The sequence below is a fragment of the Prunus dulcis genome, chromosome 5, assembly GCF_902201215.1.
Source record: "Prunus dulcis chromosome 5, ALMONDv2, whole genome shotgun sequence".
In the NCBI taxonomy this organism is placed as follows: domain Eukaryota; kingdom Viridiplantae; phylum Streptophyta; class Magnoliopsida; order Rosales; family Rosaceae; genus Prunus; species Prunus dulcis.
The window spans coordinates 7760981-7773464 of record NC_047654.1 but is presented as its reverse complement, the minus strand read 5'-3'; the positions used below and the strand labels follow the sequence as shown (position 1 = coordinate 7773464).

The 12484-nt window shown below is 42.0% G+C and overlaps 2 protein-coding genes and 1 long non-coding RNA gene across 3 annotated transcripts; all 3 read left to right on the top strand.

Annotated features, from left to right (window-relative positions):
- The first annotated feature begins 436 nt into the window (after positions 1-436).
- LOC117628945 (disease resistance protein RUN1-like) lies at positions 437-5129 on the top strand. The gene is made up of 5 exons (XM_034361488.1): positions 437-954; positions 1606-2683; positions 2854-3126; positions 3330-4211; positions 4577-5129. Exons 1-5 carry the CDS (start codon positions 437-439, stop codon positions 5108-5110), a joined length of 3285 nt encoding a protein of 1094 aa, XP_034217379.1. The 3' UTR covers positions 5111-5129.
- Positions 5130-5988: 859 nt separating this feature from the next.
- LOC117628097 (kunitz trypsin inhibitor 5-like) lies at positions 5989-6743 on the top strand. Its single transcript, XM_034360463.1, has one exon. The coding sequence runs from the start codon at positions 6026-6028 to the stop codon at positions 6650-6652; it is 627 nt and encodes a 208-aa protein (XP_034216354.1). The 5' UTR covers positions 5989-6025; the 3' UTR covers positions 6653-6743.
- Positions 6744-11848: 5105 nt separating this feature from the next.
- Positions 11849-12124, top strand: LOC117628302. The gene is made up of 2 exons (XR_004585935.1): positions 11849-11908; positions 11942-12124. It is a non-coding gene; the product is annotated as an uncharacterized LOC117628302 (long non-coding RNA).
- Positions 12125-12484: the final 360 nt, after the last annotated feature.

Sequence of the window (12484 nt, the reverse complement as noted above, 5' to 3'; positions counted from 1 at the left end):
CTAATTTAAAATAATTAATTCAGATTTATTAAGTAATTTATGAAATTAATAAAATATTTAAATAATAATTAAAACATAATTACTAATTAAAATAATTATATTTAAAAAAGCTAAGATATTACTTAATTATCAAAAAGAAAACAATTTTGTGTAGTATTGCCAAGCGGCTATACTTAAAATATTCGAGATTTAAAGAGTATAGCCGTGCGGCTATTGTTTTAAAATATTCGTATATAATTAAAGAGTAAAGCCTACGCAACGCTACGCATGTGTTTATGTCATAAAATGTGGGATGCCTCGTTGACTTTTTTCATTTGTTATTTTTAAATTCCCTCTATTTTTGTTTCTTCAAGCCCTTACCTTTAATATATATACATATACGTATGGGTATTCTCAGTTCATCAGCTTTATTTGAGGCCTTGAGGTGTAATTAGATATGGCTTGGCTGAGCAACCAAAGAGACTCTTCCTCTTCCTCTTCCTCTTCCTTGTCCTCTTCTTTTACCCCGAACCGGTGGAGTTACGATGTGTTCTTGAGTTTTAGAGGCGAAGATACACGTGACAACTTCACCGGCCATTTGTACACTGCTTTGTGCCGAAGGGGTCTTAACACCTTCATAGATGATGAGCTTAGAAGAGGAGAAGAAGTTGCACCAACACTTTTCAAAACAATCCAAGAGTCGATGACTTCCATCGTTGTGTTCTCTGAAAACTATGCATCGTCCAAGTGGTGCTTGGACGAGCTGGTGTGCATCCTTGATTGTAAAGAATCTAAAAACCAAATTGTTTGGCCTATTTTTCACAAAGTGGCTCCTTCGGACGTACGAAATCAGAGAGGCAGTTTTGGTGAGGCGTTGAGTGGACATGAAGCAAACTTCAGAATGGATCGTGTCGAAAAATGGAAGGCAGCTCTTACTCAAGCAGCAAATCTCTCGGGATGGCATTTCACGGAAGGGTATTAATTCTTTTCATTTCTATTAGATGCGTATATATACATATATATGTTTCTTCTAAAACTGATCATGATCTTGAACATAAGTGTTGCCTTTAATTTGTTCTTAATTTATTAACAAAAACACTCAAGTATAGAGAAAAGGATTCAAACCCACGGTAATGATCTCTCAAAGTCCGTACGTTTTTTGTTTGTTTGTTTTGTTTTTAAAATGTTATGTACAATTTAATAAGAAAACAATTCGAAATTTAGAGCAGGCGCAATGACATAGACATGTTTAGGAGGCAGAAATAAAAGTCAATGGGCACTAAATGTAATAATAAAAAGGATTTTTTCTTAATGGCTATTCGAATAAATTAACCCAATTTGCCCACTACTTGTTTTAATTAAATGTTGTTACAATATTCTCCAAAGTTTGTTTATGACATAAATTTATAAATTGGGTTTGACTTTAATAGTTAATCTCCATGTTCGAAGATGACTTTAATAGAAGACAAATTGTACTTTTTGTATCACAACTTGTAGAGTGCTGCTATATTTTCATAAGTGTCAAATTGCCACATAAGTCATCAAATTCAAATTTAACATTTTGCATTTGACATCTCCCTTGGAGATGCTTTAAGTGTTTTTCTTCCCTAATTCTTGATTTGACAGGCATGAATCTAATTTTATCCACAACATCGTTGAAGAGATCTCACTTCGAACATCAAACCGTACATACTTGAAAGTTGCAAAGTATCCAGTAGGTTTAGAATCTCGCGTACTGGACATGGATAAGCTTCTGTGCGTTGGGAAAACTGATGTTCGAATGGTTGGGATATGGGGAATCGGTGGAATAGGCAAGACAACGATCGCAAAAGCCGTTTATGGATCTATTGCCCATAAATTCGAAGGCCAATGTTTTTTGGCAAATGTGAGAGAAATGTCATCGATGCCAAATGGCTTGGTCCAATTGCAAAACAATCTTCTTTCTGAGATTTTGGGGGGTAGTACAAAATTCATGGTGACTAGTTGTCATCAAGGAGCTAATGTGATAGAGAAGAGACTTCACAACAAGAGGGTTCTTTTGGTTCTTGATGACGTGGATCATCGAGACCAATTGGATAACTTAGCAGGAGGACCTGATTGGTTTGGTCCAGGTAGCAGAATTATCGTAACAACAAGAGACAAACACTTGTTAACTGCTCATGGAGTTACTTCAACATACAAGGCCAAGGAACTAGATTTTCATGAGTCTTCTGAGCTTTTCAGTTGGAATTCCTTTAAGAGAGACAACCCTCCAAATGATTACGTGAAGCTTGTTGGGCGTGCTGTATGCTACACAAAAGGCCTTCCGTTAGCTTTGACGGTGTTAGGTTCTCATCTTTGTGGCAGAAGCATAGAAGAGTGGAAAGATGCATTAGACAGTTACGAATTAATTCCTAACAAAGAAATCCAAGAAATACTCAAGATTAGTTTTAATGGATTAGAGCATTTTCAGAAGGAGGTTTTCCTTGACATTGCATGTTTTTTCAAAGGAGAAAAGAAAGATGATATCGTGGATATACTGAGAAGTTGTGACTTGTTCCCAGTAATTAGCATTCGAGTACTCATAGATAAGTCTCTCTTAGCTATCAATGAGCACAATATGTTATCCATGCATGACTTACTTGAAGATATGGGCAAGGAAATTGTCCGTGAAGAATCGCCTAATGAACCAGGTGAACGCAGTCGGTTGTGGTTTCACAAGGACGTTTGCGAAGTTTTAACAAAACAAACAGTAAGAAAAATATCTTTATTAATTTCATATTGATAAACATGCGTGTCTCTTTATTTGTTACAAATCTTGACATCTTTTTCCCATATCAATTACAACAATATGTTGGTTTGTAGCTGACTACTTTTTTGGAATTTCTGGTGTAGGGAACGAGTAGAGTTCGAGGCATAATGATAAACATGCCTGAGAAGAATGAGATATGCTTAAGTGCTGAAGCCTTTTCAAGGATGAAAAATCTCAGATATTTAATAAATCTGAATGCAAGACTTATTGGAAACATTGATCTGCCAAACGAGTTAAGATTGCTAAATTGGTACAAATATCCTTTACAATCCCTACCGTCCAATTTTCAACCAGAGAAACTCGTTGCCTTAAAGATGCCTTCAAGCAACATATCGCGGTTCGGGAAGGGCTCCACGGTAAGTACATAATTGCCTTTGAAGAGTTTCTAGTTGCTCTAAATGATTAATATGCTAATTTTCTCTTATCAGACTTGTGTTGCTAAATTTTGAATCGGAATAGCAAGATGAGTTGTGTCCAGATTCATAGTCTCACATCTTAGTGTTGCATTTCTCATATTGTTGTTGTTAACTAGCCGTTCAATCCTTTTCTTTTCTTATAGAAACTGGGAACATTGAAATCTATGGACTTCTCTGGGTGTGAAATGCTAGAAGAAATACCCGACTTCACAGGATTCCCAAACTTGGAGAAATTGTTTCTTAGAGAATGTAGCGGTTTAGTTGGGATTCATGAGTCTGTTGGATATCTTGAAAAGCTTGTGACTCTGACTCTGCAAAACTGCTCAAACCTTACAAGGTTTCCAACAAAACTTCGCTTGAAATCACTCAAACTGCTTAACATGAAAGGTTGCAGAATGCTGGAGAGTTTCCCAGAAATTGAAGCCGGGACAATGGTCTTAGAGAACATTAATTTAGAGTGCTGTGAAAACCTCAGAAATCTTCCAAGAAGCATTTATGAGTTGAAACATCTTCAGGAACTTGAGGTTAGAGGCTGCCCCAAACTTATATCCTTTCCCATGAAGGAGAACTCTGAAAACCCATCAAGAGTTTCTCATGAGAGTCATAGCTCATTGGTGTTTCCAAAGCTAAGGTTTCTTCGAGTTGGAGACTGCAACTTATCAGAGTGTGATTTCCTTATGCCATTCAATTGTGTGTCCACATTGACTTTTCTAGATTTATCTGGAAGCAGTTTTGTTTGCCTTCCTAAAGGGATCAACATGTTTGTTAGCTTGGAGTGGCTTATATTGCGTGATTGCAAGAAGCTTCAAGAAATTCCTCAGCTTTCTCCATGCATAAAAGGAATAAACACAGGTGGCTGCAAATCTTTGGAAAGATTTTCAAAACTTTCGAACATTTTGGAACACAACTCACAGGGTTCTCTTCAGTATAGCGACTTGTCTAACTGCCACAAACTACTCAAGAGTCTTGACTTTGATGTGGAAAAGATGGCATCCATGTTACTTAGCCATTCTCAAACTCACCAGGTTTTTGTCTTTCTCTCTCTGGGCTGTCTCATATACATCTACCATTAATTGTATTGTTAGAAGTCAACGTGATTTAATTATAGATACAATTCACTACATGTCCAGGATATATCGAAGAGATGCATGTGACATATGGTGCATTGTATCTAGATTTGAGCTCACGTTTAGAATGTATATATAGTCTCACCTATATATTTAGTGTATCATCTATATCTGAGAGAAGATTCACATTCATAAGTAAATATATCATATCTACAGTCGAGAAATGATATACTGGATTATCAATTAAGATTATACAACAAGTAACATTACTCTTAATAGAATACATCATGATGACTAATTAAATATTGTCATGCACGTTACAGCAGCACGTACCTTCGAAAGGCGAGTGCTATGAGTTCAGCATTATACTTCCCGGAAACGACATTCCAAAGTGGTTCGGCCACCGGAAACAGCCAGTTGATCCTAATTATTATGACTTCAACATTAAATTTCCCCCAAATTTCACTGGGAAGAACACAAGATTGGCTTTTTCCGCTGCTTTCGGAACCATAGATTACACTCTCCCTTACGATTATGACGATTATGAGAGATATGGATTTCATGTCAGAGTCTTCATCAATGGTGATGAAATATTTTCATTTCATGAACACATTATATCTCCAGGGTCAGATCATGTGTGGCTGCAATATATTTCATTATCTAATATGAGGCACTGGAAGCGTTACTGGAATGAAGAGGATATCATGTACAAGTGTGAAGTTAGATTTCTTCCCTCCGAACCAATATCATTGAAAGCATGTGGTGTCCAACTAGTATACCTCGGCCATGGTGATGATGTTGAGAACTTGGGCGTCACAATTGAGGAGATTATTGATAAGAATGATAATCCTATCTAATTTGAAAAAGACAAGAACAGCAGCCAATGTTTAGCATAAGATGCAACTGTTAGTACTGATTATCTGTACTGGTTCTTGGATACATGTGAGATTTATATATGTGGTGGAGGATATTAGAAGATTAATCGCGGATCATGGGGTGGTTGATGTGGTGTTTCAATTCAACCTCGCGCTGGCAATGGGGCTGCACATGCACTGGCCCAGTTTGGATTGAAGAAAGGTTTGCAGTTTTTTTGGGAAGATATTGCCCCCGCTTGGCTGGAGCAAGTAATAGAGAGCGATTTTTTTATTTTTTTATTTTTTTTGGGTTCAAGTAATAGAGAGCGATAGGATGCAGACTTAACAATTTTTTTTTGTTTTCCTCAGTTGTTTATTTGGAGATGCGGTGGTACTCTTTTTCCTTGACCGGATTTTCCTTCTTTTGGGGGTTTCATATGGCAAGGTTTTGATGAGACCATTCTCTCCGTTTCGTCAATTGATTCTGTTGTAAGTGTTGATGCAAGTTCAATGAAATTCTTCTCTTTGATTTAAAAAATATAAGTAGTTAACCTACCTTGCCAAACATGTCATGCAGTACCAATTAGCTCTCAGCTAGCTTAATGGTATTTCGCTAATGTTATAAGAAATCTCAAATTCGAATCTTATAGATTTTTTAAATATTTTAAAAAAAAGTAAGTTTATATGAAAGCAGGCAAAAACTTTGAATCATATTAGGTACGTACATGGCTTTCTAATTATACCAAGTTTCACTTTTTCAGCATACAACACATTTTAATAACTCAGCCTAATTAATTAGTTATGGATAAGAACAAATAAATGCAAGAGGCATCATATTTCAACCCATGCCTAACTCAGTCTCAGTTATGAATACAATAGTCTTTCTTCTGTCTTCATTCATTGGTACACAAAATAACTATGACATTGAAAGCCCCATATCCACTAGTATTTTGCTTCCTTCTCTTTGCCTTCTCAGCCAAGCTAGGGTCGGTTGCAGCCGATGCTGCTCCTTCCCCAGTGCTTGACATCACCGGCAACAAGCTCCAAACCGGAGTCGATTATCACATCTTGCCGGTCATCCGTGGGAGAGGTGGTGGGCTTACTCTGGCCAGCACTAGCAACAAGACCAGCTGCCCACTTGATGTTGTTCAAGAACAAAATGAGGTCTCCAATGGTCTTTCACTGAAATTCTCGCCTGTGAATGTCACGAAAGGCGTTGTTCGTGTATCAACTGATCTTAACATCAAGTTCTCTGCTACTACAATCTGTGTTCAATCTACGGTGTGGAAGTTGGGCAAATTTGATGAACAAACAGGACAGTGGTTTGTCACGAGTGGTGGGGTTGAGGACAATCCGGGTCGTCAAACCACAAGCAATTGGTTTAAGATTGAGAAATTTGGTGATGACTACAAGCTCGCTTTCTGTCCAACAGTGTGCAATTTCTGCAAAGTTATATGTAGAGATGTTGGCATTTTTTTTCAAGACGGGAAAAGGCGTCTTGCTCTCAGTGATGTGCCATTCAGAGCCATGTTCAAGAAAGTATGAACTGAAAAATTAAGAATGCGCTAACATGCATTTTTGAAATTAATGTATGATTATGTTTTGCTTCAATAAAATTTCATTCAAGTTACTTTCATTTTCATGTTGATTGTTTAAATATTATTGTGACTTTGTCGGTAAATTTCCTCCAAACTTCAGATAGAAAGTGTATATAAGGAGGATGTCACATTGTGAATCCTCACCTCACAACTTGTAAAGCATTGAGTAGCAATACAAGCATATATTCTCCCAAACATTCTTGAGTGTTCTTATTGTGTTCTTGAGTGTTCTTATTGTGTTCTTGCTCTTGCAAGTGTTCTTTGCTTGTTTCGATCTTATATTGTAGGAAGGAGGCTGACTTAGCTTGTTCGAGAGGCTATCAAGTCTAAGGCCGCACGGAAGGAAGACTCCGAAAAAGTCATCCCGTGACAGTTGGTATCAGAGCAAAAGCTCGAATCATTCAAAGAAGCATGTCGAAGAGCGGATCATCAGATGTGGAGACAGACCTGCCCAAGGTCAACATGGATCGTGGGGGCAAATCAAAGAGGGAACGATCTAGAGATGCGGTGGCCGTGATGGAGAAGCGGCTTTCTAAGATGGAGAATGCCGTGGTCGAGCTCGATCAGCGACTCGAAGAGGACGTCCTTACAAAGGGGGGCTTCGAAGCTGTAACGGATGAGCTTCAAGGCCAATTCCAGGGAGTCCTCAACTCCGCGCTAGACGACATCAAGCTAGATGTTCAAGCCAAGTTAGATCATTTCTTAGCGGAGCTTACTTCGCTCCGTGATGAGATGAAGGATGTGAAGGGAGATTGGGCTTTGTGCAAGGAAGTTGTCTTGAACAAGACCCGGACTCCGAAGGAACCCAAGTTGCTAGATTCTTTCAAGCCCAAATCCTATAATGGGAAGAGGGAGGCGAAGGAGCTAGACACTTTCTTGTGGAATATCGAAAGGTATTTCAAGTATCTAAAGCTCGAGGATGATGAGCCCAAGATCAATGCGGCAACGTTGTTTCTCACCGACAATGCTCTCATGTGGTGGCGTCGTCGATCTATGGAGATCGAACAAGGTACGTTTACACTTGAGACTTGGGAAGATTTTAAGAAGGATATTATGTTGCATTTCTATCCAGAGAATGCCAAGTATGAGGCAAAGGAGAAGCTAAGATGGCTGAAGCAAACCGGGAGCGTGAAGGACTACGTCGCCACGTTCACCAACCTGTTGTTCGAGGTGCCTAGCATGATAGATGAAGACAAGCTCATGTACTTCATGAGTGGCCTACAGAATTGGGCCAAGCTGGAGTTACAAAGGAGACACGTCCAAACTTTGTCAGAGGCAATTGCTGCAGCCGAGTCTCTTGTAGAGTTCAAGAGGAGTGATCAAGGCGACTCCAAGTTCAACGGAAAGAAAGGTGGCAATGGATCCGGTGGGGGAGACAACAAGCCAAAAGAGGGTAGCAAGTCAGGAGACAAGTCTGACGGTCACAAGTCATCCTGGAAGAAGAATGACAAAGGTGACAAGGGGAAAGACAAGTCAAAGCTAGCTTGCTACTTCTGCGATGGACCGCACATGATGCGGGATTGTCCGAAAAAGAAAGCTCTAAATGCTATGAACCAGGAGACCGAGAGGGAAGCAGGAATGGGGGCCATTCACCGCTTCAATGCCTTGCAGGCCAAAGGTGCTCAACCACAGGTTCAAGCTAAAGGAGTAATGTTCGTCGATGCCATGGTGAATGGCAAGACAACCCGTTGCCTGGTGGATACAGGTGCTTCGCACAACTTTATGTCCGTGCAGGAAGCAAAGAGACTTGGGTGTCGAGTCTCGAAGGAAGCAGGCAGTATGAAGACGGTGAATTCAACTGCCAAGCCCATTGATGGGGTAGCTCGTGGTGTGGAGCTACACATTGCCACTTGGAAGGGAGTAGCTGACTTCTCCGTGATCTCAATGGATGACTACGATGTCGTGCTAGGAATGGAGTTCATGGACAAGGTAAAAGCATTTCCCATTCCCTTTCACAATACTATGTGCATTACACAGGATGGAACAATGCCGTGCATGGTGCCAGTAGTGAGACAACAAAGCGGGACGAAGCTTTTGTCAGCCATGCAATTTTCCAAATCTTGGAAGAAAGGCGAACCGACGTTCCTTGCAACTATGAAGATGAATGTAGTTGAGAAGGAAGTCCAACCAGTTCCGAAAGCGGTGGAGGCAATCCTTAAGGAGTTTGCAGATGTCATGCCCAAGGAGTTGCCCAAAACCTTACCACCTAGGAGAGAGGTGGATCATGCCATTGAGTTGGAACCGGGTGCCAAACCCCCTGCCAAAGCGCCATACCGAATGGCACCTCCTGAGTTGGAGGAATTGAGGAAGCAGTTGAAGCAGTTGTTGGACGCTGGGTACATCCAACCGTCCAAGGCCCCTTATGGTGCCCCAGTTCTTTTCCAGAAGAAGAGGGAGGGAACACTAAGGTTGTGCATCGACTACAGGGCGCTAAACAAGGTGACCATCAAAAACAAGTATCCAATCCCTTTGATTGCAGATTTGTTTGATCAGTTGGGGGGAGCGAAGTACTTCACCAAGTTAGACTTGCGCTCAGGATACTATCAAGTGAGGATCGCACCGGGAGATGAATCAAAGACCGCATGTGTGACAAGATATGGGTCTTACGAGTTCCTTGTCATGCCGTTCGGCTTGACCAATGCCCCTGCAACATTTTGCACTCTTATGAACAAGGTATTCCATCCTTTCTTGGACAAGTTTGTTGTAGTTTACATCGATGATATTGTGGTGTACAGCAATTCTCTAGAGGAACACCTTGAGCATTTGCAGAAGGTCTTCCAAGTTCTAAGGGAGAACCAGCTCTATGTGAAGAGGGAGAAGTGCTCATTTGTCCAAGAAGAGGTCAAGTTCCTTGGTCACAAGATACGGGGAGGACAATTGCTCATGGAGGAGGGCAAGGTGCGAGCCATTCAAGAGTGGGAACCACCAATCAAGGTACCTAAGTTGCGGTCTTTCCTTGGATTGGTGAACTACTATCGCAGGTTCATCAAGGGATATTCAGCCATAGCCGCCCCCTTGACGGATTTGCTGAAGAAGAACAAGACGTGGGAGTGGACTCCCCGATGCCAACATGCCTTCAATGAGTTGAAGAGGGCTCTTATGGAGGAACCAGTGCTGAGACTTCCAGATCTTAGCAAACCTTTTGAGGTACACACTGATGCATCAGATTTTGCTATTGGTGGTGTACTCATGCAGGATGGACACCCATTGGCTTTCGAGAGTCGGAAGCTCAATGACACGGAGCGGAGGTATACCGTTCAAGAGAAGGAGATGACAGCCGTAGTGCACTGCTTGCGGACTTGGAGGCACTACTTACTTGGTTCTCAGTTCGTGGTCAAGACCGACAATGTTGCCACAAGCTACTTTCAGTCCCAACAGAAGTTGTCACCCAAGCAGGCTAGGTGGCAAGACTTCTTGGCAGAGTTCGACTACAAACTAGAGTACAAGCAAGGGAAGACAAATGTCGTTGCTGATGCCTTAAGCAGGAAGGCCGTGCTAGCAGCTGTCACACAACCCCAGAGTTCTCTCATGCAGAGGATACGAGAAGGCTTGTTGCATGATCCCCAAGCCAAAAGTCTGTTGGAGCTTGTCAAAGATGGGAAGACAAGAAGATTTTGGCTCGATGAAGGGATTCTCTATGCAACAGGGAAGAGGATCTATGTTCCAAGGTGGGACAATCTGAGGCGAGAGCTACTGAAGGAGTGTCATGACTCGAAGTGGGCAGGACATCCGGGCACTCATCGGACATTAGCCTTGATGAGTGAAGCTTACTATTGGCCACAGATGCGGGAAGATGTAGACTCGTTCGTGCGGACTTGTCTTGTATGCCAACAAGACAAGACATTGCAGAAGCAGCCGGGGGGGTTGCTAGAGCCACTTCTTGTTCCAACCAGACCATGGGAGAGTTTGTCCATGGACTTCATTGTGAGTCTACCCAAGTCGGAAGGGTGTGGCTCAATTTTGGTGGTAGTCGACAGATTCACCAAGTATGCTACCTTCATCCCCGCACCGGCAGATTGCAATGCGGAGGAAGCTGCACGCTTGTTTCTGAAGCATGTGGTGAAGTATTGGGGGATCCCCAAGAGTATTATCAGTGATCGTGACACTCGCTTCACTGGTAAACTTTGGACGGAGCTCTTCAAGCTACTTGGCTCGCAGTTAAACTTCTCTACTAGCTTTCACCCACAAACAGACGGTCAGACGGAGAGGGTGAATGCGCTGTTGGAGCTATACTTGAGGCACTATGTGAGTGCCAACCAACGAGATTGGGCAAAGTTGTTGGATGTTGCTCAGTTCTCGTACAACTTGCAGCAGTCGGAGTCGACAGGGTCAAGTCCTTTTGAGTTGGCAACAGGACAACAACCCATAACACCGAACACAGTGGTGTCAGGCTACACGGGGAGTAGTCCTGCTGCATACAAGACAGCCAAGGAGTGGCAGGTAACTAATGAGCTGGCTCGGGCTCAATTGGAGAAGGCAACTCGGAAGATGAAGAAATGGGCAGACAAGCATCGGCGGGACGTTGTGTTCCAACCAGGTGATCTGGTCTTTGTGAAGCTCAACCCTTCTCAACACAAGTCCACTAGAAGATTGCACAAAGCTTTGTTGAGGAGATATGAGGGTCCATTTCCTATCATCCGATCAGTGGGAAGAGCGGCTTACCGTGTGGAACTACCACCTCGATTGAAGATTCATCCGGTGTTCCACGTGAGCAATCTCAAGCCCTACCATGCCGACCCCGAGGAGCCAAGTCGTGGAGAGTCTCAACGAGCTCCACCTTTGATGGTGACTTCATTTGACAGGGAGGTTGAGTGCGTCATGGCCAAGCGAGAGGTACGACGCAAGGGTGTACCGAGGTACTTTGAGTACTTTGTCAAATGGAAGGGCCTGCCAGAGTCCGAAGGCAATTGGGAGAAACAAGAGTCCTTGTGGAAGTACAAGGACATCATCGAAGCATTCGAACGAGACGGATCTACCGCGGCAACGAGGACGTTACCGAATTAGGTGGGGGAGAATGTCACGGCCCGCATGTTCAAGGCCCAATTCAAGGCCCAACCCGTTGGATTGATCATGCTGGACCTCTTAGCCCATATGTCCAGATTCGTTGTACCGTAGTTGGTAGAAGTAGTTGGTGGATGTTGGTAGGTGACATAGTTGGTGGATGGTGTTAGGTGAGATTGAATCTTAGCCACCAATATGTTAGGTGAGATTGAATCTTAGCCACCCAACATGTTAGGTGAGATTGAATCTTAGCCACCCAACATGTTAGGTGAGATTGAATCTTAGCCACCCATTATGGTGGTAGGTGGGATAGAAAGTGTATATAAGGAGGATGTCACATTGTGAATCCTCACCTCACAACTTGTAAAGCATTGAGTAGCAATACAAGCATATATTCTCCCAAACATTCTTGAGTGTTCTTATTGTGTTCTTGAGTGTTCTTATTGTGTTCTTGCTCTTGCAAGTGTTCTTTGCTTGTTTCGATCTTATATTGTAGGAAGGAGGCTGACTTAGCTTGTTCGGGAGGCGATCAAGTCTAAGGCCGCACGGAAGGAAGACTCGAAAAAGTCATCCTTGACAAAAAGCTCTTCTCCATAAAGTCGATTAGGACTCATGGTTTTTTCAATGTATGATGTTACTCTTTGTGAACAATTTCTCTCTGATTTTATATATTGGTAAATTTTCGTTTATCAAGAGGAAGGTTTGTATATAGACAACCCTTTCTACCAAAATCATGACAAATCCTCTAATGTGGACTTTTGAGTCTGAGAAAGCATGC

What these genes read in the sequence shown, in the direction of transcription:
- LOC117628945 (XM_034361488.1), top strand. Translation starts at nt 437, where the DNA reads ATGGCTTGGCTGAGCAACCAAAGAGACTCTTCCTCTTCCTCTTCCTCT. An exon ending in GGATGGCATTTCACGGAAGG is followed by an intron (nt 955 to 1,605) that starts GTATTAATTCTT and finishes TTGATTTGACAG; the next exon opens with GCATGAATCTAATTTTATCC. An exon ending in GCCATTCTCAAACTCACCAG is followed by an intron (nt 4,212 to 4,576) that starts GTTTTTGTCTTT and finishes TGCACGTTACAG; the next exon opens with CAGCACGTACCTTCGAAAGG.
- LOC117628097 (XM_034360463.1), top strand. Translation starts at nt 6,026, where the DNA reads ATGACATTGAAAGCCCCATATCCACTAGTATTTTGCTTCCTTCTCTTT.